The following is a 23309-nucleotide window of genomic DNA, read 5'->3' as shown; positions in this document are numbered from 1 at the left end:
GCTGTCACATCCGGGCATTTCAGAGAGGGGAGGGGGGAAGAGGAGGAGAGAGGAGGAGGAGGGAGGGAGGAGTCCGCCATCTTGCTCGGCCTCCTTTTTCACCCTTAGGCCGGGGATGGCTAACCGCTTTTTTGCCATTGCGGGGTGCCCACAGCCGTAATTCAATGCGCCCTGCACGTGCACACGCGACCGACCCACGTTTTTTGGCACGCAGTGGGCCCAGGAGGCCCGTTTTTCACCCTCCCCGGGCTCCAGAGCCTTTCTAGGAGACTGGGGAGGGTGAAAATGGCCTTCCCCACCACCGTGGAGGCCATCCAGAGTCTGGAAAGTGCCCATTTCCTGACTTCCAGTGGGACCAGAAGGCCCGTTTTTCACCCTCCCCGGGCTCCAGAGCCTTTCTAGGAGTCTGGGGAGGGCAAAAACGGCTTTTCCCACCCCTGTGGAGGCCCTCCGGAGGCTGGAAAGTGCCCATTTTCTGTGGGACCAGAAGGCCCGTTTTTCACCCTCCCTGGGCTCCAAAGCCTTTCTAGGAGCCCGGGGAGGGCGAAAATGGCCTTCCCCACTCCCGCGGAGATCCTTTGAAGGCTGGAAACTGCCCATTTCCTGATTTCTGGTGGACCCAGTAGGCCCGTTTTTTGCCTTCCCCCGGCTCCAGAGCCTTTCTAGGAGCCTGGGGAGGGCGAAAACGGCTTTTCCCACCCCCGCGAAAGCTGGAAACAGCCCGTTTCCCAACTTCCAGTGGGCCCGGAAGGCCTGAAAATCAGCTGGCCGGCGCGTGCTGGAGCTGAGCTAGAGCAACGCTCACGTGCCTACAGATATGGCTCCAAGTGCCACCTGTGGCATGCATGCCATAGGTTCACCCTCATGGCCCTAGGCTCTGTGAGGAGAAAACCCAATCAATCAATCAATCAGAATAGAGCTGGAAGGGACCTCAGAGGTCTTCTAGCTCAACCCTCTGCTCAAGCAGGAGGCCCTAGACCGTTTCAGACAAGTAACTATCCAGTCTCTTCTTAAAAAAAACCTAACATTGCAAGAAAAATTTACTCAAAGCATGACCCCAAGTGAAAAAAACAAAAACAAAACATTCAAACGTGGCAGTCTTGAAGTCATAACTTTCATCTCCTTTTAAAAGACCCCCATAATCCCTTGCGGGGCGGAGGTCTGGGCAACGGAATGGAGCTGAGAAGTTTACTGGCCGGATGCCCTTCCTGTCACCGCGGAGTTTATGTTCAGTAGATATACTCTCGGCAATATTGAGAATGCGGAGTTATATTCAGCAGATTTATTCTCAATATTGAGAACGCGGAGTTCTGCATATATTCTCAGTAATATTGAGAACGTGGAATTACGTTCGACAGATATATCCTCAGTAACATGGGGAACGCGGAGTTACGTTCGGCAGATATATCTTCAGCAACATGCGGAACGCGGTGTTACATTCGGCAGATATATTCTCAGTAACGTGCGGAACGCAGAGTTACGTTCGGCAGATATATCCTCAGTAACGTGCGGAACGCGGAGTTACGTCCGGCAGATATATCCTCAGTAACGTGCGGAACGCGGAGTTACGTTCGGCAGATATATCCTCAGTAACGTGCGGAACACGGAGTTACGTCCGGCAGATATATCCTCAGTAACATGGAGAACATGGAGTTATGTTCGGCAGAGATATCCTCAGTAACATGCGGAACGTGGAGTTACATTCGGCAGATATATTCTCATTGCGTCCAGAAAGAGAAGTATCTGCCTCTTCCTAGGATCGAACTCAAGGGGAGAACTCGACCTCTAGGCCACCACATCGCTCTTGAAGTCATAACCTTGAAGACCCCAAATTGGGGCGTTTTGACCCAGCTGACTGGAATTAAACAGGGGTTGGCCTGGCTTTGCACAAACCAGCTATCCTAGTTTTTGAAGACCAAGCGTTTGGGGGTTTAGTCCCGACTAAAATTCAACTAAACATAAGTGCCAAGCTAAGCAGGATTGAAGACTGGGCAATGCCAAGTTAGTGCCTGGGGGACTTCCCACCCCATCATCCCCATTATGGGGCGGATGGAGTCAACGGTGCGAAGAGTGCCAGGTTGCAAAAAAAGGCAAAAGTTGTTAGCTGTATTCCCACACAAGACACACAAATGAGACAACCAACACATTTTAGCCTGGCATGTGCCAATCTGGTTTGTTTCCGATCTTAGGTATACCCTACCACCCCACCTAGGAAACCGGGTTTATTGAATAAGCCACCATTACTTGGAAGCAAGCATAGAACTATGCAATCCCAGAAACAGGGTTTTCAATTTTATAAGCCAGGGAAAGATGCCGGGGGGGGGGGGGGAAGTGACTTACAACAAGTCCTCGCACTTATGATTGTCATCATAGGCCCGAGGTCACATGATTTTTTTAAGAAAATGTTGGATAGCCATTTGTCTGAAATGGTGTAAGGTTTCCCGCCTGGGCAGGGGGTTGGACTAGAAGACCTCCAAGGTCCCTTCCAACTCTGTTATTATGTTATGTTATGATCAAGACTCGGATAAATATGTGACAATTGAACTCTACCATTTGACTTGCAGGGCAGCTTCCAACATGCAAAGTCAATGGACAACTCTGGATTCCCTTAACGGCATGATGCGCTTAACGGCGGTGATTCAACAACCATGGCCAAAAAAAAAAAAAGAGAGAGAGAGATCCAAGCACCCAATTTCGATCACATGATCACCGGGTTTGCTGCAACCTTCGTGTCAAAAACGGTCGTAAAGTCAGTGCCATTGTAACTTTCAACGGCCGCTAAATGAAAGATCATAAAATCGAAGACTACAGTTACTTTACTGTTGTAACTTTGAGCAGTGATGAAACAAATAGTTGTAATTCAAGGACTAGCTGCAATTCCTATTTATTTTATCCCTTTCACTGGTTAATCGAAACGTCATGCCAATCCAGGCAATTTCTATGTTCACTGGTTCTTGGAACATCGGCACAACTTCCAGAAATACCATACTTTTCGGAGTATAAAATGCACTCCCCCCCCAAAAAAAAATGGGTGAAAATTGCAGTGTATCTTATATACCGAATGTTGCCGAAGCACCGGCCACCTGCCGGCCCCGACGCTTCGGCTGTTTTCGACCTCCGCGCGTCACATTTTCGTCCGGTTCCAGATGGTGGGGATTGGTGGCGGTGAATGGGCAGCGGTGGCAGCGAACGAGCTGCGGCAAACTGGTGCCGCGACAGCAAACAGGCCACGGCGAATGAGCTAAGGCAGATTTTTTTTTTCTTGTTTTCCCCTCCAAAAAAAGTAGGTGCGTCTTATACTCCGGTGCATCTTATAGTCCGAAAAATATGGTAGATATTAGGAGATAAACAACTAAAAAGTCCAAAGCAGCCAAGTCCGAAAGAAAATGTTTATTAAACTTACAACAGTTCCCCAGAAAATATATACACAAAGACTGGGCATACCGTTTTGGGAAATAGCTTATTCCTTTAAAAATGATCCCAAAGGAGAAGATCAGCCAAGGTCAAAGCATCAAAGGAAGATGTCCTAGGTCCAGGAACAACTGCCCGTCCAGGTGAAGGCAGCTTTCCAAAACGAGATCCGCGTCTGTATCAGCTCTTCAAGTACGGATGTTTTCAATCCCAGAAAAAGACGTCCCGCCCCAAAACCCTGCGATAATTCCCCGTTCCCCCAAAAAACAACCCTTCGCAGCCCCATCCATTGGGGACGTCATACAGTTGGGTATCCAAGTCCCTCCTGGCAAAGTTAGTTCGGGGACACAGGGTTGAAGACCGGGGGTAGCACCCGCTTGGAATGCTCTTTCACCCAAGGGTGCTCCATCACGGCTTGCAGCGAGAGACGCTCGGATGGGTTGTGACGCAGCAACTTCGAAATCAAATCCTGGGCGCCTTCGGTCACAAAAGGGGGGAACTTGAGATCTACCTGTTAGGAAAGGAAACGGAGTCGAGGTGAGCACCCAACCGCACCAGGAAAGCACGGAGAAGTTAGCAAACACTCGCAAACCTGATTTTAGCCTAGCACAGGAGTCGGCAACCCGTGGCTCTGGAGCCGCATGTGGCTCTTTCATCCCTCTGCTGCAGCTCCCTGTCGCTCAAAATATGTGTCGCAACCGCCGATGTGCGACACCCACCGGCAGGCGATTTATTGAGCTTTTCGACCCCCGGTAGGTTTTGTGGCATCCAGTGTTTTCTTTTTTTTGTGGGAAACGGATCCAAATGGCTGTTTGAGTGTTTAAGGTTGCCGACCCCTGGCCTGAATCCCAGGCATCGTGGCTAGTTCAAGAGCAGAAAACTTGGGTTATCTGATCAACACAGGCTCCTTGTCCTTGAGCATACAGGTAGTCCGTGACGTACGACCACATTTGAGCCCAAAATTTCAGTCGCTAAGCGAGACATTCATGGAGTGAGTTTTGGCTCCGTCTTACAACCTTTCTTGCCACCGTTATTAAGCGAATCACTGCAGTTGTTGAGCTAGCAACAGGGGTGTTAAGCGAATCTGGCTTTGCTGGTCAGACGTTCGCAAAAGGGGATCACGCGACCCGAGGACATTGCAAGCATCGTAAATATGAACCAGTTGGCCAAGTGTCCGGATTTTGATCACGTGACCACAGATGATGGTCCTTTAAGTGTGCTAAGTCACTTTTTTTCATTGCAGCTTCAAATGGTCACTAAAATGAATTTTTGTAATCTAGGACCTATATAGTGTGTGTGTGTGTGTGTGTGTGTGTGTGTGTGTAAGGTAAAGGTTCCCCTCGCACATACGTGCTAGTTGTTCCTGACTCTGGGGGGCGTTGCTCATCTCCGTTTCAAAGCCGAAGAGCCAGCGCTGTCCGAAGGCGTCTCCATGGTCATGTGACCGGAATGACTCAACGCCAAAGACGCACGGAACGCTGTTACTTTCCCATCAAAGGTGGTCCCTATTTTTCTACTTGCATTTTTTACCTGCTTTCGAACTGCTAGGTTGGCAGAAGCTGGGACAAGTCACAGGAGATCACCCCGTTCCGCGGCACTAGGGATTTGAACCGCCGTATAGAAAACCATCCGACTGACAAGCTCAGCGTGTCGTACCCACTAAGCCACCGCGTTGATATATATATATATATATATGTAGGTCTTTGGTTGTTCGGGTTTTCTCCCGTGTAAAATCGGAAGTGTCTTGGCGACGTTTCGACGAAGTCTCATTCGTCATCTTCAGGCTTCAGCTTCGTGCTTCTGGGAGCAGTGTGTGATCGCAGCTGTTTCTTCCTTGGAGAAGAGAGCTGCGTGGAGCTGCGATCACACACTGCTCCCAGAAGCACGAAGCTGAAGCCTGAAGATGACGAATGAGACTTCGTCGAAACGTCGCCAAGACACTTCCAATTTTACGCAGGAGATAACCCGAATAACCAAAGACCTACATACAAACACCCGCGAAAACCTCAGAAAACAAATATATATATATATGTATATGTATATGTAAATGTGTAAAATTTAAAGAGCGCCAGTTTGGTATGATGGGAAAAACGCTGGCCTAGAAACCAAGAGGCCACGAATTCGAATCCTACCTCGGGCTGGAAAGTGCTTTTTTTGAATGTCCCCAAAGTGCTTTTTTCAAGAGGCAACTGGTTTTTTTTTTGGAAGACGTTTCACTTCTCCGAGAAGCTTCTTCAGCTCTTGACCGGATGGTGGGGAACGGAAGGATTGATCCGCCTTGCAGACAGCTGGTCATTTGCGTCCTTTTTAGAGGTTCGTTGAGGCCACTGGAAGGTTCATCTGTGTCCTCAGGATCACCCGAGTGTTGGCAAATGGGTGTGGAGCCTTCTTGGAATTGCTGAAAGGACTGGATTGTAGAGCTGTGCTTTTCTGCCCCGTTGGAACACAGCTGCGGGCATCTCATCCCCACAGACAAACCTCCAAGTGGCTTCAACGACTCTCTAAAACAGGGTCGTCAAACTTTAAAGCCCGCGGGCTAGATTCCGCCGGCGGGTTGCTTAGATCCGACCTATGGGGATGCCCTGGAAACAGGGAAGGACCTGCCCACGGTGCCTCTGCTAGCAAAAAACAAAGTTCAAGAGGGCCATGTTTTCAGCTGTGAAGGGCTCCTGCAGCCTTCAGCCAGCAAAAATGGAGCTGAGTGAGGGGTGCCTGGAACTCCATTTTCGCTGGCAGAGGGCTATCAAAACAAACTGAAAACAAACCAAAAGGAGAAATGTTTCCCTTTTTGTATCTGAGCATCCAAGAAGGGACGGGAAAGGATAGAAGAGGGAAGACAAAGAAAAAGAAGGAAAGAGAGCAAGGAAGGAAAAAGAAGGAAAGAGTTGGGAAGGAAGAGGGAAGGAGAATGAAGAGGGAAGGAAAAAAGAAGTTAAAAAAAAGGGGAGGGAGGGATTCAGGAGGGGAGGGACGGAGGAAAGGAATTGAGGAAGGCAGGAGGAATTGAAAAAGGGAAAGAGGGAGGAAAAAGGAAGGAAAAGATTGAGGAACGAAGGAGGGAGGGGGAGGAAGGAAGAGATTAAGGAGGAAAAAAGAAAGGAAGGGATGGAGGAAGGCGGGAGAGAGGAAGGAAGAGATTAAAGAAGGAGGAAAGAAGGAAGAAAGGGATTGAAGAGATTAAAAGGAGGAAGACATTGAGGAAGGAAGGAGGGGGAAGAAGGAAGAGATTAAAGAAGAAGGAAAGAAGGAAGGAAGGGATTGAGGAAGAAGGGAAGGATTAAAAGTAGGGAAGAAGGAAGAGATTGAGGAAGGAAGGAAGGAAAAAAGGAAGGATATAATAGGGAGGGTCAGTCTGAGGGAAGTCCTGCCTTAGTACTTGTCCTCCACAGGTGCCCCCTCCCCCGACACAAGTGACAATGAGCTGGCCACCCCACTCCCCCAAGATCAAACACAACCCTGATGTGTCCGTCAATGACACCCCTGCTCTAAAGGCTGCAAATGACCAGCTGTCTGCAAGGAGTATCTACCCTTCCATTCCCCACCATTCAGCTAGAGCTGATGAAGCTTCTCGGAGGAGAAGCGAAACGTCTTCCAAGGAAAAACTAGAACGTCCAGTTGCCTCCTGGAAAAAAAGCACTTTTAGGACAACCACCACCTGGACGATTGAGGAATCGCCATCGACCTCGTCTTGAATTAAGCTAATGTTGGGCAGGACGTAACCCCGGCCCGGCTCACCGACACGATCCGCCGATAGGTCTCCGAGTGAGATTCGCTCTCGAAGGGCGGGTTCCCCACCAGGAACTCGTAGCACAGGATCCCGATGCACCAGAGATCCACTTTCTCGTTGTGGGCTTTGCCTTCGATCATCTCGGGGGGCAGGTAATCCAGAGTGCCGCACATGGTCTTCCTCCTTGAGGAACAATTTGGGGGGTGGGGGGCAGAAAACAGAAGATGGAGATGCTGAGAAAAGTCCAAAGTTGTGAAAAGCCCACCGTTGCGGCCCGCCAGAGGATCTGGCAGCAGATTCAGACAGTGAGGAGGTTGGGGAGGAACATGGGCCAGTCCTGGAGTCTGGGGAAGGCTCGGACGAGGGCTCTGCGTTGGAGGCAGAGAGGGGGCCAGGGCCGTATGCCAGTTATCAGCTGCCTTTGGAGTCGGCCATCAGTGAGGCAGACAAACAGCTGGAGCCTGTTCCCAGAGTTCCCAGATGAAGGGAACAGCTAAAGAACAAGGGTCGACTCAGGAGTAAAGCCACAGGTGGACGGTGAATGGCCCCTCCCAGAGGGAATAAAAGTGGAGCGAAAGGGGAGGGGAGTTTGCAGGAGACAAATTAGTTCATTCCTGCATTCTTGCCAAGTATAGCGGCCGTCTGAAAGATATCGGCCTGGCCAATATCTCTCCAAGCCCGATAACGGTCGGTAATTGCGAACGATCTTGAAAGATGGTGGGAGAGGAATTCACTGTAAATGAAATAAAGGGTTTATCGGGACGAGGACTCGGCTTCGTGCTGCTGGGGAAGCCTCGGTCAGAACAATCCCGAAGTCAGTGGGGGCGACCGACCCACCTGAGCGAGGGGGCGTGTACCGACCAGCCGAAGTCGGCAATCTTCAGCTCCCCCTTCAGTCCCATCAGCAGGTTCTCGGGTTTGATGTCCCGATGGATCACTTTCTTATTGTGACAATACTGGAGGGCATCGGCTAGCTCTTCCATGAACTGCAGAAGACAGGCGACAAGGAGGGGGGTGATGGAAGTGTTGGTAATGCCACCCACTACGAGAGGTCCGAGTCGCCCCAAATGCCCGTTCGGTGCACGAAAGGGTGAACCCACGGCCAGACCCGAACCCACGGCCTCGAGAGAAAACCTGAACTTAAAAATAAAATTATTGTGGGGTCCCGGATGCTCTGTGAACTGGGTTGTTTTCTTGCAGACGTCGCGTGGCCCAACAAGGTAACGCCTTCAGTGCTAAAAGGGAGTGGGGTTCGTGGAGAAGAGGAGGATGACGACAAGGGGTGTGGGGTCCTTGGTGCTCTCTGAACTTAGTGGTTTCTTTCCAGACGTTTCATGACCCAACTAGGGAACACCATCAGTGCTAGAAGGGAGTGTGACATGTGGAGAGGAAGAGGACGACGACTGTGGAGTCCTGGGTGCTCTCTGAACTTGGTGGTTTTCTTGAAGACGTTTCATGACCCAACTAGGTAACACCATCAGTGCTAGAAGGGAGTGGGGTGTGCCGCCTCTTTATGGGGAGTGTTCTTGGTGTTTCCTTGATTAGGTTGTTATTCAGTGTTAGCGTGTTTGACTGACTGGAGAATTGTTTACTTGATTGTTGGTCCGGTATTAACCTTGGTCTTAATCTCTGGCTGTTTATTTGGGTGCTGGTGGCTGGCAAGGTTTTGTGGTCTTTGGACTTTTTCATTTCCTGCTTTTTACATGTCAGGTAGATGTTCTCGATCTCTATGTGCCTGTTGATGGCTGATTTGTCCAAGAGCCAGAGATCGTCTACAATTTTCCAGGAATTGTCTACATTTTTCGGCTTGGCCTATTAAGCTCCCCCTCCCCAAGTTGAAACTACGATCGATCCACGTATTGTGAAATTAACAAATGTCTAATTAAACAAGCTCCTATACAGTATATAAACAGGGAACGAACCCCACACTCCCCGACACGGATGACGTTACCTATTGAGGTCACGAAACGTCTCCAAGAAAACCACCAAGCTCAGAGTGCCCCAAGGATGCCGCAGTTCTCCTCCCCACCGCCACCACCATCCCCACTCCCTCCTAGCACTGATTCCATTCCCTAGTTGGGTCTTGAGACGTCTGCAAAAAAACCACCCAGCTCAAAGAGCACCAGTGACCCCACCGTCCGATCCTGAGCTACAAAAGAGTCTCTCTTTAAAGAAATTCTTAAAAGACAGACCTCGCAGGCCTGCCGCCCTCTGTGAACCGTGAAAGAGGAGGCCTAAAACCGCCCACTTTTTCCCGCACTAAAGGACAAGGACTCCCCAAGTTTCCAGTCCTCAAGAAGCGTGGCTGACCGTGGCCGTTCTCTGCTCGTCGAAGCGCTGGTGTTTCTGCAACTCCTTGAAGAGCTCCCCCCGAGGGGCGTATTCCAGGATCAGATAGACTCGCTTCTTGTCGTGGAAATAGTTGTAGAGGCGCAGAATGTTGGGATGACTGCAGGAAGGGGAGACACGTTAAATGCCAGCCCCGGGAATTAAAAACAACAACCCAAAAACACTTCCTCCAGCTTCCCCACCGCCATCTTACGCTACAAGGACTCTGTAATCTCAGGCAGGGTAACCTTCCGAGCGCTCGGGGGCTACCCAGCAGTCCTCGAGTTACAACCATAACGGAACGTGCCCATCACTGCAATTGTCGAAAACACGAGCCAGTTGCCACGCATCTTGTGTTTCGACCGGGTGACCAGTGGGGACGCTGCAACAGCCGCCCGGGTGATAAAAACGGGCGCAAGTCACATTGTTGTCGCGTCAAACGGTCACTAAATGAACCGTTGTTAAGAATGGTGCGGCGGCCTAGAGGCGGCGCTCTCGCCTCCCAACCAGGAGGCCGCGAGTTCAATCCTAGGCAGATATTTTTCTCTCTCTCTGGGCACAATGAGAATGTATCTGGTGAACAAAACTCCGCATTGGCGACAGGTAGGGCATCTGGCCAGTAAAACACTCTGCTAGCTCCATTCAGTTGGCCAGATTCCACCCCACAAGGGATTATGGAGTTGTTAAAAGATGATGATGATGATGGCTAAATGAACTGTTGTAAGTCGAGGGACTACCTGTATATAGATTTAGATATGAAGATAAATGCCGTATTTTTTGGAGTATAAGACAGGCCTTAGGTTTTTGGGGAGGAAAATAAGAAAAAAGCTGATTGGCAGGTGGATCGGCCTCCCGGAATATCCCCAATCAGCTGTTCCCAGAGGTGAATTTTAGCAACAGGTTCCTTGGTTGTGAGCTCTGTGTCTTGCTCTTTTTTTTTTTGCCTCTGAAAGCCTCTGAAACAGAACTTCAGAAAAAAAAGCCTCTGAAGCTCTGTTGGAGGCTTTTTTTCTGAAGCTCTGTTTGGAAGCTTCTTTTCTGAAGCTCTGTTTGGAGGTTTTTTTTCTGAAGCTCTGTTTGGGGGCTTCTTTTCTGAAGCTCTATTTGGAAGCTTCTTTTCTGAAGCTCTGTTTGAGGGCTTCTTTTCTGAAGCTCGGTTTGGAAGCTTCTTTTCTGAAGCTCTGTTTGAGGGCTTCTTTTCTGAAGCTCTGTTTGGGGGCTTCTTTACTGAAGCTCTGTTTGGGGGCTTTTTTTCTGAAGCTCTGTTTGGAAGCTTCTTTTCTGAAGCTCTGTTTGGAGGCTATTTTTCTGAAGCTCTGTTTGGGGGCTTCTTTTCTGAAGCTTCTTTTCTGATGCTTTTTTCAGCCTCTGAAACCTCCATTAGAGAAGCTGGGCAGGGCTACATTTGGAGTATAAGACGCAGCCAGATTTTCACCCTTTTTGGGGGGGGGGGCGGGGGGAAGGTGCGTCTTATACTCCAAGAAATATGGTAAATGAATTTAAAGATAGCCAAGCCTCTGAAACAGAACTTCAGAAAAAAAAGCCTCTGAAGCTCTGTTCGGAGGCTTTTTTTCTGAAGCTCTGTTTGGGGACTTTTTTTCTGAAGCTCTGTTTGGGGGCTTTTTTTCTGAAGCTCTATTTGGAAGCTTCTTTTCTGAAGCTCTGTTTGGGGGCTTTTTTTCTGAAGCTCTATTTGGAAGCTTCTTTTCTGAAGCTCTGTTTGGGGGCTTTTTTTCTGAAGCTCTGTTTGGGGCTTTTTTTCTGAAGCTCTGTTTGGGGGCTTCTTTACTGAAGCTCTGTTTGGGGGCTTTTTTTCTGAAACTCTGTTTGGAGGCTTTTTTTCTGAAGCTTTGGAGGCTTCTTTTCTGAAGCTGTTTGGGGGCTTTTTTTCTGAAGCTTCGTTTCTGATGCTTTTTTCAGCCTCTGAAACCTCCGTTAGAGAAGCTGGGCAGGGCTACATTTGGAGTATAAGACGCAGCCAGATTTTCACCCTTTTTTTTGGGGGGGGGAGGGAAAGGTGCGTCTTATACTCCAAGAAATATGGTAAATGAATTTAAAGATAGCCAAGTTTTTTTGTCATGGGAATGATGTGGTCACTAAGCTTGGTTGTAAGGCGAGGACTACTGAGAAAGCCACAAAAGGCTCGGCCCCCTCTGAACTGTGACTCCAAGCCACCCCATGGCTCCGGCCATACCTGAGATGACACTGGATCTCGATCTCCCTCCGCAGCTGGTGTTCCACCCCTTCCTTCTCCATCTGGGATTTGAAGAGCACCTTGAGCGCCACAATGAACTTGGAGGTCTTCTCCCGGGCCAGGTAAACATTGCCGAATTTCCCTTTGCCCAGCGGCCTCCCGATCTCAAAATCGTCAATGGTGAAGATCCGACATGGCCTGACATGGACAACGTGGGGCAGAAGAGAATCAAGTCAGAGGGAAAAAATATATAACTTTTTGTCGTTTAACGACCCCGTAATCCCTTGCGAGGTGGAGTCTTGGGCAACCGAATGGAGCTGAGGGTTTTACTGGCCGGATGCCCTTCGTGTCGCCAGTACGGAGGTTAATACAACAGATATATTCTCATCGTGCTGAGAGAGAGAAATATCTGCCTCTTCCTAGGATCGATCTCGCAGCCTCCTGATTGTGAGGCGAGAGCGCTGCCTCTAGGCCACCGTGCCACTCAAAAATTATATACATAAATATGTCGATGACTTTAAAGACAACCAAGTTTGGTGGTCGTCGGAATGATGCCGTCACTAAAAGCAAGGACTACTGATAAGCTACAAAAGGCTCGGCCTGCTCCCAGCCACGGAGGATGAAATCAAACGCCCACTCCACTTTTCCCATCGATTGGAAAAAAAAAGACTCACTCTGGGGAGTCCTGCAAGGCTGGTCCGACGGAAGCGGGTTCGAGAGGCACCCTCCCTGCGATACCTAGACAGCCGGAAAGCAAAACCAGACACAAAAAGAGTCCTTGACATACGACCACAATCCAGAGCGGAATTTCTGTCTATAGGCAAGGCGTTTGTTAAAGGGAGCAGCGCCCAATTTTACAGCTGTAAGATTTAAATAAACCGCAGGTACCTCTCCTCTTACTACACTTAGTGACTGTTCCAAGTTATAACGGCTCTGAAAAAAAGGCACTTCAGAACATTTTTCACGGTTACTTTTCCAGCATCCCCACGTGATCAAAATTCAGAGGTTTAGGAACTGACTCTCATTTATGACCGTCGCTGTGACCCATGGTCGGGTTGCGACCTTCTGACAAGCAAAGTCAAAGGGTCAGCCAAATTCACTTAACAACCGGGTTACTCAGTTATCAATTGCGGCGATTCACTTTACCACCGTGGTGAGAAAATTCGTGTCTCGCTTAACAACAGAACTGCGAGGCTCAGTTGTGGCCGTAAGTTGAAGACTACCTGTAAGGCAGCTGTGAAGCAAAACACACCGTTGTTAAACGAATTCAGCTTCCTTCGTCGACTTGGCTTGTCGGAAGCCAGCGGGGAAGGTCGTAAAAGGTGACCATGAGACCCCAGGATGCTGTAACCGTCATAAAGTGAAGCGTGGCAAAGCAGCATCTGCATTTCCTGTGTCGGATGAGGAGAGCACCTCTTACTCCTTCTGTCCCGGCCACTTTTTACAAAGCCACAATTGGGAGCGTTTTTAACAACTTGCATCCCTGTTTGGTTTGGTGGCCGCAGTGCCTCAGCTAGAAAGTCCCTACAGAGAGTGGTGAGGACAGTGGAGAACATTATAGAAAGCTCCCTTCCCGTTATTCAGAATGCTGCTTATAAGTGCTATGTACTTAGAGCTCGAAGCATTGTTAGAGACCCACCCACCCCCAATTCACGTTGCTCCCCTCTGGGAGGAGGTTTCGAAGTCTCCGTTAGGAAGTTTCTCCTTGATTCCAGGTGGCTTCTCTCCTTTTTTAAAAAAAGTTTTTTATTTTATAGACAAACATACTGTTGTGTCTGTGCCCCCCCGAGCCCGGCCCTCCTGCCAGAAAGTGACTTGGAGCTGGGCCTCCTGCCAGAAAGTGACTTGGAAAGTGAGGGGGAAGGGCCGTCAGGACTTACCTCGGGAGCACCGGCTTCCCTGGCTCAGCTCCAGGAGCCAGAGGCAGGCCAGGTGGAAGAGATAATGAGCCCTCCGTCCACTGACTCTTCCCCCCCAGGTCACGCCTTCAGACCCAGCTGATGGCAATCAGGCCTGGCTGGACCCTAGGTTTCGTAGGCAGGAGAGGAGGGAACAACAGAAGCAGGGGTGGGGCAGGCCTAGGAAGTGCTGAGTCATGGAGCCACACCTCACAGGGTATAAAAGGCAGCGAGAGCTGCTGTGTCTCTTTGTAACAGGCAAATCCACGGATTGACTACGATTGACTAAGAGCTGAAGTTTGTTCCTGGGTGACTCACCAGTGTCGTGGCAGACGCCGGCTATTCTGCTGCCAGAGTTGTTAGTGCCGGCTAATTAAGCCATCACTCGGACGGAGGCGAAGGAGGACAGAACACATACATTTAAAACATAATTATCCATTGCTTATCTGTACCTTTCTTCTAACCAATGGTAAAATTGATCCCCTATCTTAAAATATTCGGAATCCTCTCTTTCTTTCATCATCAAAATTAATCTGTTCGTTTCTGCACAATCTAATTTTTTTTCTAATAGTTTCTCCTTCCAGGGGGCTTCTCTCCTTGATTAGTCACTAAACGAATGCTTTTCTAAGTCAAGGAATAATTTGGGAAAAATAAAACCCAACACTCAAGGGAAATATTACCTGAAGTCCGGACGCAGGCCGTTTTCATGGTGTGTTTAGCGCTGTTGGTGAGAGCTCTCTGTGCCAGAATCGAGCCAGAAGGAGTCGTGCACGGCGTGGTGGTATTCTTGTACAGGACGTGTTGACGCCCGGCTGCTTGGCTGCTGGGGCGGTACTGCTGGGGAAGAGAGACCACACAGCGATAAATCGGTAATTATTTTTTTGTGTGTGTGCTTGGCAATGAAAAGGGATGACGGGAAAAGACATTTTCTCTTCTCACAAAGCAAAACAGATGTCTAGTTACCCGAGGATTTCTCTGCACAGGGAGTCCTCCACTTATGACCATTCGTTTAGTGGCCGTTTCAAGTTACGACGGCACAGGGGGAAAAATGTGACTTACGGGCAAGCCTCCCTCACAGGAGTTCCTTCTATCAACTACCCAAAGTTAATTTCAAACAGGAATGAGCCATTATGTCTTTTATTTCAAAAAAGGGCACATCCTTTATCAGTAGTGCCGGCTAACAAGTCCGGCCGGCCGGAAGATGAAACAATTGTCTGCCACATCTATTCATCTACGCCCTCTGCCTTTTATCCCCAGAGCTAGGGTGGGGCTTCGCTAGCAGCAGTGGCTTTTCCGTCCCGAGGACCGGCCCATAGATTTCCACTGTTCTCCTCTCCTCTGCCTTCTGCGCATCCATGCGTCAGGCACTGGACCCATCTGTTCCTCCTCTTCCACATCAGCCACCTCCAGACCTGGGGGCTGTTGACTCTCCATCTGAGGGCTGACGGACAGCCTCCATCTCTCTCTCTACCAGCTCCACTCCCTCTTCCCCCTCGGAGCTCTCAGGTTGCCTCGATGCTGACCCTCACTCCCACATCTCCTCCTTCGATTCGGCTGCTGGAGGGGCCGGTGGCCGAGAGACCACAACACCTGGATTACCCCGTCCCACAATTCTCACATTGAGGAAGACCAGGACATCTCCACCCATTATGAAATTCGGGATTTGCACGCTGCCTAATTTCTTACAGACGCAGAGAAAAACTCACAGAGTAAAGGCTGCTGTAGATGCTGCTAATATTTTCCTTATTTGACATCCTGGGTGCCGGCGATCCAGCGTTGCCTTTGTTCACGGATGGGTGAAGGGAGAAGATATTAAATACTCGGGAGGAATCTCCAACGCAAAATCAGAAAACGTGTTCCCGATGAAGCTTCAGTATCTTGAGGTTGAGGATAATCTCTCCTCTGTTGGATCACAGACCCCGGATCCCAACACTATAAAGACTGAATTGTGAAAAAATAATAACCACCAGAGACATGCTCAGAAATAAATGAACGAATCGGTGGGTGAAAAAAGACACGTTTGAATCTTGAAAACTTTCCCAGTGAAATGATGCCTGCTCAAGAGAATGTGTAGACCAGCAGTTCTCAACCTGTGGGTCGCGACCCCGTTGGGGGTCGAATGACGATTTGCCAGGGGTCGCCTAAGACCATCGGAAATATGGGAAGTATACTTGCGAGTCGAAGAATCGCGCTCCAATGGTTGATTCCACAAGCCAGCTGCAGGCTCTTCAAATCGCTAGCCGAATTCGGCTTCAGGCGCGATGAATTAAAAAAGAGAGAAATCTTTGCTCGGATGTCTCCCTCTCAAGCCAACTGCAATCGCTCCCAATCGCTAGCCTAATCTGGCTTCAGGCGCCATAAACTTAATAGGGGAGGAGTCTCCGCTTTAATGCCTCCGTCCTCAAGGCAATCGCAAGCAGTACAGATCGCTAGCCAATACGGCTTCAGACGCGATAAATTTAAAACGAAAATAATTTTACGGTTGGGGTCGCCACATCGTGGGGAATTGTATTAAAGGGGTCGCAGCACTATAAAGGTTGAGAACCACTGGTGTAGACGGATGACCACAACGGAACCCAAAATATATACAGTCAAAAATTGTGGAAACCTTTTTGGGAAAAGTGTATTTTCTAAAACTGGGTAATAACATCGCTTTTTTATGGGAGTAGTACCCTAACATTATATATCAATGGAAAGATCATTTAATTGAGAATGTCATGCAATCACTTTGATGTAAGATTTGCTCTTGGAATACTGTAGCCGTTATAGAACAAAGAAGAAAAGTGAAATGCATAGAAAAAACGAGATATACAAAAATGATCACCATAAAAAAAAACAAACCAAGATATACAAAAATGATCACCATGTCAGTTCATGCTTCATTGGGTAATCTTTCGCAAGTTCTGCAACTGTTCTCATGTGAAACCAAGATTGAAGGATGGCTTCGATTAAACTGGGTTTTATTGCTGGGTCGCAAGTTCTGACTAACCAGTCTTGGTTACCTTGTGTGGCCGTTCCCGTTTTCTCTTTTAGAAATAAGCAGGATAATTTAAGTTATCCCAAGGAGTGTCCAACCGTGGGGATTTTTTTAAGACAGGTGGACTTCAACTCCCAGAATCTGGGACTTGAAGTCCACCCATCTTAAAAAGTCCCCTCGGTTGTCGATCAGAAAGGTCGGCAGTTCGAATCCCTAGTATACATTTGAGCAGGGGGTCGGACTAGATAACCTCCAAGGTGCCTTCCAACTCTGTTACTGTTGTTGTTGTTGTTATTATTATCATCATCTTTATTCATGAAACTCAGTCAATTGAATAAATAATAATAATAAAAATAATTATCTTTATTCATTAAACATGAAACTCATGTTGTAACAGCAGCTAGAATTGTGTTAATGGAATGTGCAGAAATGAGTAAATTGACATTTGAAATTAGGGAACAGGAAAACAAACAATATTATAAGATATGGGATTAATTTTATCAATGGCTAGAGGGGAAAATATGTTAAAATAACATCTGAAGGAAGTTTTTATAACGGAAGAATTGTTGAAATATACAGTATTTCATTCATTCAAATCCAGGATGTCTTATTTTTGTGTTCCCTTTATTTTTTTGAGCAGTGTATATTGTATATATGACTGTAACTTTTTGTTGCTATCATTAAGGGTTAAATTGCAACCTATGACCATCATTTGTGTTGTAAATGTTGTACCTTGATGAAGGTATCTTTTCTTTTATGTACACTGAGAGCATATGCACCAGGACAAATTCCTTGTGTGTCCAATCACACTTGGCCAATAAAATTATATTCTTAATTTAAGATCTTGGAATAAATGATGCAATAAGATTAAATATAAAATTTAGAATATTCTATATGAAACAAGAGAATGAATTATTATAGTTAATTAAATGATCAATTGATTAGAATACTGTATTTGGATACATATCAGATTGATAGAACGTAAAATTAGACAAATCAATGATACGCATATAGAATAGAATATTTAGAATAGAATAGAATTTATTGGCCAAGTGTGATTGGACACACAAGGAATTTGTCTTTGGTGCATAAGCTCTCAGTGTACATAAAAGAAAGAGGAAAAAAAATACCTTCATCAAAGGTACAACATTTACAACACAAATGATGGTCATAGGTTGCAATTTAACCCTTCATGATAGCAACAAACAGTTACAGTCATATATATATATATATATATATATATATATATATATATATATATATATATATATATATATATATATGTTTTCTGAGGTTTTCACGGGTGTTTGTATATAGGTCTTTGGTTGTTCGGGTTTTCTCCCGTGTAAAATTGGAAGTGTCTTGGCGACGTTTCGACCAAGTCTCATTCGTCATCTTCAGGCTTCAGCTTCGTGCTTCTGGGAGCAATGTGTGATCGCAGCTGTTTCTTCCTTTTAACTGCTAGTGGGGGTCTGAACTGATTGGGTGGGAGCTTGGCTGTGCTCTGATTGGATGGGGGTTTTTCTGTGCTCTGATTGGCTGGGGGTGTGTCCTGTGTTTATTTATTTATTTATTTAATCATATTTATATACCGCCCTATCTCCCGAAGGACTCAGTTGGTGGGGGCTTGGTTGTGCTCAGTCTAGTCTGTGCTGCAGGGGGATTTGAGCTGGTGAGCCATTGAGATAGAAAAACGCCCATACAGCATGAACAAACGAGATGACACCTCCCGCCTACCAGCCATTTGGAAACCCGCCCTTATTGACAAACGAGTCCCTAACACGAGGAATGACACCAGACCCACACTCACGAGGTCCACACAGGATGTCACCACCGCACATCCACCCAGAAAGCAGACCCAAACCCACACTGATCATGAAGCACGACCAAGGACCAGAAGCCAGACCGCAGCTGCAACATTAGCCATTTCAAACCCCTCCAATCCATACATGCAGCAGACTGACACCCACTATGAAGATGTAGCACGACCACAAAGCCAAACAACAGCTATGCAGCTCACCAGCTCAAATCCCCCTGCAGCACAGACTAGACTGAGCACAACCAAGCCCCCACCAACACAGGACACACCCCCAGCCAATCAGAGCACAAAAAAACCCATCCAATCAGAGCACAGCCAAGCTCCCACCCAATCAGTTCAAACCCCCACTAGCAGTTAAAAGGAAGAAACAGCTGCGATCACACATTGCTCCCAGAAGCATGAAGCTGAAGCCTGAAGATGACGATGAGACGGGTTTTCTCCGTGTAAAATTGGAAGTGTCTTGGCGACGTTTGACAAAGTCTCATTCGTCATCTTCAGGCTTCAGCCGTGCTTCTGGGAGCAATGTGATCGCAGCTGTTTCTTCCTTTTAACTGCTAGTGGGGGTCTGAACTGATTGGGTGGGAGCTTGGCTGTGCTCTGATTGGATGGGGGTTTTTCTGTGCTCTGATTGGCTGGGGGTGTGTCCTGTGTTTATTTATTTATTTATTTAATCATATTTATATACCGCCCTATCTCCCGAAGGACTCAGTTGGTGGGGGCTTGGTTGTGCTCAGTCTAGTCTGTGCTGCAGGGGGATTTGAGCTGGTGAGCCATTGAGATAGAAAAACGCCCATACAGCATGAACAAACGAGATGACACCTCCCGCCTACCAGCCATTTGGAAACCCCCTCTTATTGACAAACGAGTCCCTAACACGAGGAATGACACCAGACCCACACTCACAAGGTCCACACAGGATGTCACCACCGCACATCCACCCAGAAAGCAGACCCAAACCCACACTGATCATGAAGCACGACCAAGGACCAGAAGCCAGACCGCAGCTGCAACATTGGCCATTTCAAACCCCTCCAATCCATACATGCAGCAGACTGACACCCCCTATGAAGATGTAGCACGACCACAAAGCCAAACAGCAGCTATGCAGCACACCAGCTCAAATCCCCCTGCAGCACAGACTAGAGTGAGCACAACCAAGCCCCCACCAACACAGGACACACCCCCAGCCAATCAGAGCACAGAAAAACCCCATCCAATCAGAGCACAGCCAAGCTCCCACCCAATCAGTTCAAACCCCACTAGCAGTTAAAAGGAAGAAACAGCTGCGATCACACATTGCTCCCAGAAGCATGAAGCTGAAGCCTGAAGATGACGATGAGACGGGTTTTCTCCGTGTAAAATTGGAAGTGTCTTGGCGACGTTTGACAAGTCTCATTCGTCATCTTCAGGCTTCAGCTTCGTGCTTCTGGGAGCAATGTGTGATCGCAGCTGCGATCGCAGAAGCACGAAGCTGAAGCCTGAAGATGACGAATGAGACTTTGTCGAAACGTCGCCAAGACACTTCCAATTTTACATGGGAGAAAACCTGAACAACCAAAGACCTACATACATACATACATACATACATATATATATATGTATGTATGTATATGTATATGTTAGAATTGCACAAAAGATTTGTAATCAACCAACCGACACACTACATTTGTATTGAAGATGTTTTTATGTTTGTTTGTCTAAAAAAATTTTTAAAAAATTAAAAAAATTCAAAAAAACAGAAACATGAAACTCAACTGAACATTCAAAAATCCACCACCATCATCATCATCATCATCATCATCATTATTATTATTATGCATCTCCATCGACCCCAAACTCCAACAACCCTTCAGATGCACCTTCCCTGGCCGGCCAAGGCCCCCCACCCACCCTAGTAGGGGATGATGGGATTGGTAGTCCAGTGCATTGGGAAGGCAGGTGGTTAGCAAGGGGAATGGTGGGAGTGGGGAGGGTTGTTTCCGGGCTGCAAGGCCGGCAGGAACCGCTGGTATCGCCCTCTCCATACCCGACGCTCCCCATAGGCGCAGGACTACAACCCCCATACTCCACGGCCAAGCCCATCGGCGTCCGTTTTCGCCGAGTTTCTCCGCCACCCGCTCTCGGAAGCGGCCCCCGTCCCTCTTACCGATTTCCCAGGGCCATGAACCGCCGCCGGAGGCAGCCCGAGACCGCCAGGCTGTCTCTTTTTCAAATATCCCTCCCGGAATCCTATTGGCTGCCGGCAAAGCAAGACGTCGCCCAGCGCGCCGTTTCATTGGTTTGACGGACAAGCACCGCCCCTCATTGAGCCTCCTGCTTTCTATTGGCCGGCTCTTTTTTTTTTTTTTTGAGCCTCGGCCATTTTTATTGGACAATCCTCCCTCTACGGAGGGGAGGGGCTCCTTCCTCGGAAGCCGATTCGTCAGAGCGGGTGGGATTTGGACCCGTTGTAGAAGTTACGGATTGGCCCGATTTTTTTTGGAAGACTCCCCCCCACTCCCCTTTTTCTAAAATGAGATGCCAATTTCCGCACGTTTAGCCAATCAGGGCGAAGGAGAAAACCACCACGGGAGAGAAAAGCGGCCATTTTGAGAGACTGGGGAGATTACATAGTCCCAAAAAAATAAAATAAAAGGCACCATTTAAAAAGGGGCGCAGCTTATGTAATTGGACAGGCCAGAAACAAGCCAATGAATGACGCGCAGCTCTTAAAAGGAGGTTGTTCAATAGAGAGGCGTCTTAGCCAATCAGAAAGGAGATTGCGCACAATTCTTAAACGGGGGCAGAAGAATCAAGGCAGAATAAACAAAGGAGAGTCGCTTGAAATTATTACGTGGCAGTGGATGATGGGAATTGTAGTTGGCAAATTAAAACCACAAAACAGGAAAAAAAAAACTGTTTGCGTTAGAAAGCGCGCGAAGACACCGCTTCCCTTTTCTATTCCACCCCCGGCATATTATTGAACAAGTGTCAGACAGGTTCACACGTTGGTTCTTTCTTAGCAGACACGAGTAGCAAAAGACCGTCAGGAAAATCAGAAAGGAGCAAGCCGAGGCGTTGCTGTTCCCCGGCTGGCGGAGACTCTAATCATCTCTCATGCCTCTCCATTCATCATTTTCTGTTCTCCCGGAGGAGGAACAGGTAAGGATATACCTCACTGACGATACCCGCTCGTGTTGCCCCGTGGCGGCTACTCTCCGCGGGACAACCCGCTAAGTCATGGCGACCCTCGCAGCGCCCCCCAACCTCCTCGCGGAGAGACCCTTCCTCGCCGTCGCCAGTTTCCTTTTCCTTTTACCGGCTCCCGTTTTTCTCGGTAACATCCCAAACCAACCACGCCCCGGTATCGGCGCCGGCTAATTTCCCAGCGATCCATGCGCGGGGCGGGATCTGCATAAAACCTGACGTCACGCCCGAGGCCAAAAATAGCCCGGTGACGTCGTTCTCTTTAAAATGCCCGGAGCGCCTTCCTGGATTGGAGATTTTTGTTGCAATTGAGTTGCGTGCATCTAATCTTCCAAAAATGACTTGCCTGGACAACTGGAAAAGGAGAAAGCCAAGTGAGGAGGACTGGGAGCTACTGGGACTGCTGAACAACAGCTGGGAAAGATTTAAATCTACCCCCCTGAAGTCGAATAAAAATGCATTCGTATTTTTGTAATTTTGTAGATAATGTTGTGGAGCGACTAAATAAAGATTTGAACTGAATAATAGTATATTCATCCCCAGGGCAAAATAGATGGGGAAGAAATGGAGGCAGTGACAAATTTTATTTTCCTGGCCTTCAAGATCACCGCAGACGGGGACTTTCAGCCAAGAAATGAAAAGATGCTTGCTCTTTGGGAGGAAAGCTATGGCAAATCAATTTTTATTGATTTTATTTATTAATCATACTTTTATACCGCACCATCTCCCTTAGGACTCAGGGCGGTTCACAGGCATATTAAAAAACAGTATAATAAATAAGCATTAAAAACCCAATTAAAACTAAATATTATCATAGCCAAATCACTAAAAACGGTAAAAACCCATTAAAAAACCCTTAAAATTTAGTGGAAACATTTTATTCTTAGGCTAGTCCAGCGTGCTGAAATAATAAAGTCTTCAGTTCACGTCTGAAGGTCCGGAGGTCGGGGAGTTGTCGTAATCCCGGAGGAAGCTCGTTCCACAGGGCTGGTGCCACCACAGAGAAGGCCCTCCCCCTGAGGGTCGCCAACCTACATTGTTTGGTCGACGGCACCTGAGGAGGCCCACTCTGTGGGAGCGCACAGGTCATTGGGAGGCAATCGGTGGCAGAAGGCGGTCTCGAAGGTATCCCGGTCCTAAGCCATGGAGCGCTTTAAAGATGGTAACCAAAACCTTGAATTGCACCCGGAAGGCTACCGGTAGCCAGTGTAGACCGCGCAGGATGGGTGTTATATGGGAGCAACGCGGTGCTCCCTCTATCACCCGCGCGGCCGCATTCTGGACTAACTGGAGCCTCCGGGTGCTCTTCAAGGGGAGCCCCATGTAGAGAGCATTGCAATAGTCCAGGCGGGAAGTGACGAGGGCGTGAATGACCGTGCGTAAGGCGTCCCGGTCAAGGAAGGGGCGCAACTGGCGAATCAGGTGAACCTGATAAAATGCTCCCCTGGCGACGGCTGTCAAATGATCCCCTAAGGACAGCCGATCGTCCAGGAGAACGCCTAAGTTGCGCACTCCTTCCCTGGGGGTCAGGACTTCCTCCCCCACAGTCAGCGATGGTGTAAGCTGACTGTACCGGGACGCCGGAACCCACAGCCACTCTGTCTTGCAAGGGTTGAGTCGGAGCCTGTTCCTCCCCATCCAGACCCGCACGGCCTCAAGACACCGGCTCATCACCTCAACGGCTTCGTTGGGGTGGTTCGGGGTGGAAATGTACAGCTGAGTATCATCAGCGTACAGATGATAATCCACCCCGAAACCACGGATAACCT

The 23309-nt window shown here is 48.2% G+C and overlaps 1 protein-coding gene and 1 non-coding gene across 7 annotated transcripts; both read right to left on the bottom strand.

Annotated features, from left to right (window-relative positions):
• Positions 1-3381: 3381 nt before the first annotated feature.
• Positions 3382-22061, bottom strand: AURKB (aurora kinase B). 6 transcript variants are annotated; one of them, XM_058182871.1, is made up of 9 exons: positions 20501-22061; positions 15265-15338; positions 14239-14395; positions 12335-12398; positions 11661-11858; positions 9449-9587; positions 7976-8124; positions 7147-7321; positions 3382-3922 (listed from the first exon to the last, which is right to left on the bottom strand). In XM_058182871.1, the coding sequence occupies exons 1-9, from the start codon at positions 20628-20630 to the stop codon at positions 3746-3748; spliced, it is 1263 nt and encodes a 420-aa protein (XP_058038854.1). In that variant the 5' UTR covers positions 20631-22061; the 3' UTR covers positions 3382-3745. The 6 variants fall into 6 exon arrangements, with proteins under 6 accessions (XP_058038854.1, XP_058038855.1, XP_058038858.1 ...); XM_058182872.1 differs by having other exon boundaries at positions 14239-14392; XM_058182875.1 differs by having other exon boundaries at positions 15265-15499; positions 21508-22056.
• Positions 21388-21518, bottom strand: LOC131199000 (U8 small nucleolar RNA). The gene has a single exon (XR_009155238.1). It is a non-coding gene; the product is annotated as a U8 small nucleolar RNA (small nucleolar RNA).
• Positions 22062-23309: the final 1248 nt, after the last annotated feature.

This window comes from Ahaetulla prasina, chromosome 4, assembly GCF_028640845.1.
Source record: "Ahaetulla prasina isolate Xishuangbanna chromosome 4, ASM2864084v1, whole genome shotgun sequence".
Lineage (NCBI taxonomy): Eukaryota > Metazoa > Chordata > Lepidosauria > Squamata > Colubridae > Ahaetulla > Ahaetulla prasina.
Note: the sequence above shows the minus strand (reverse complement) of the source record. Positions and strands in the feature narration are given on the sequence as shown.

Bases quoted from the DNA above. Each gene is read 5' to 3' on its own strand.
- AURKB (XM_058182871.1), bottom strand. From the start codon at position 20,630: ATGAAACGGCGCGCTGGGCGACGTCTTGCTTTGCCGGCAGCCAATAGG. The intron at 12,399-14,238 runs GTAATATTTCCC...CCGGCTGTCTAG, and splicing joins GGCCTGCGTCCGGACTTCAG to GTATCGCAGGGAGGGTGCCT. The intron at 7,322-7,975 runs GTGGGTCGGTCG...TTGTTCCTCAAG, and splicing joins GTACACGCCCCCTCGCTCAG to GAGGAAGACCATGTGCGGCA.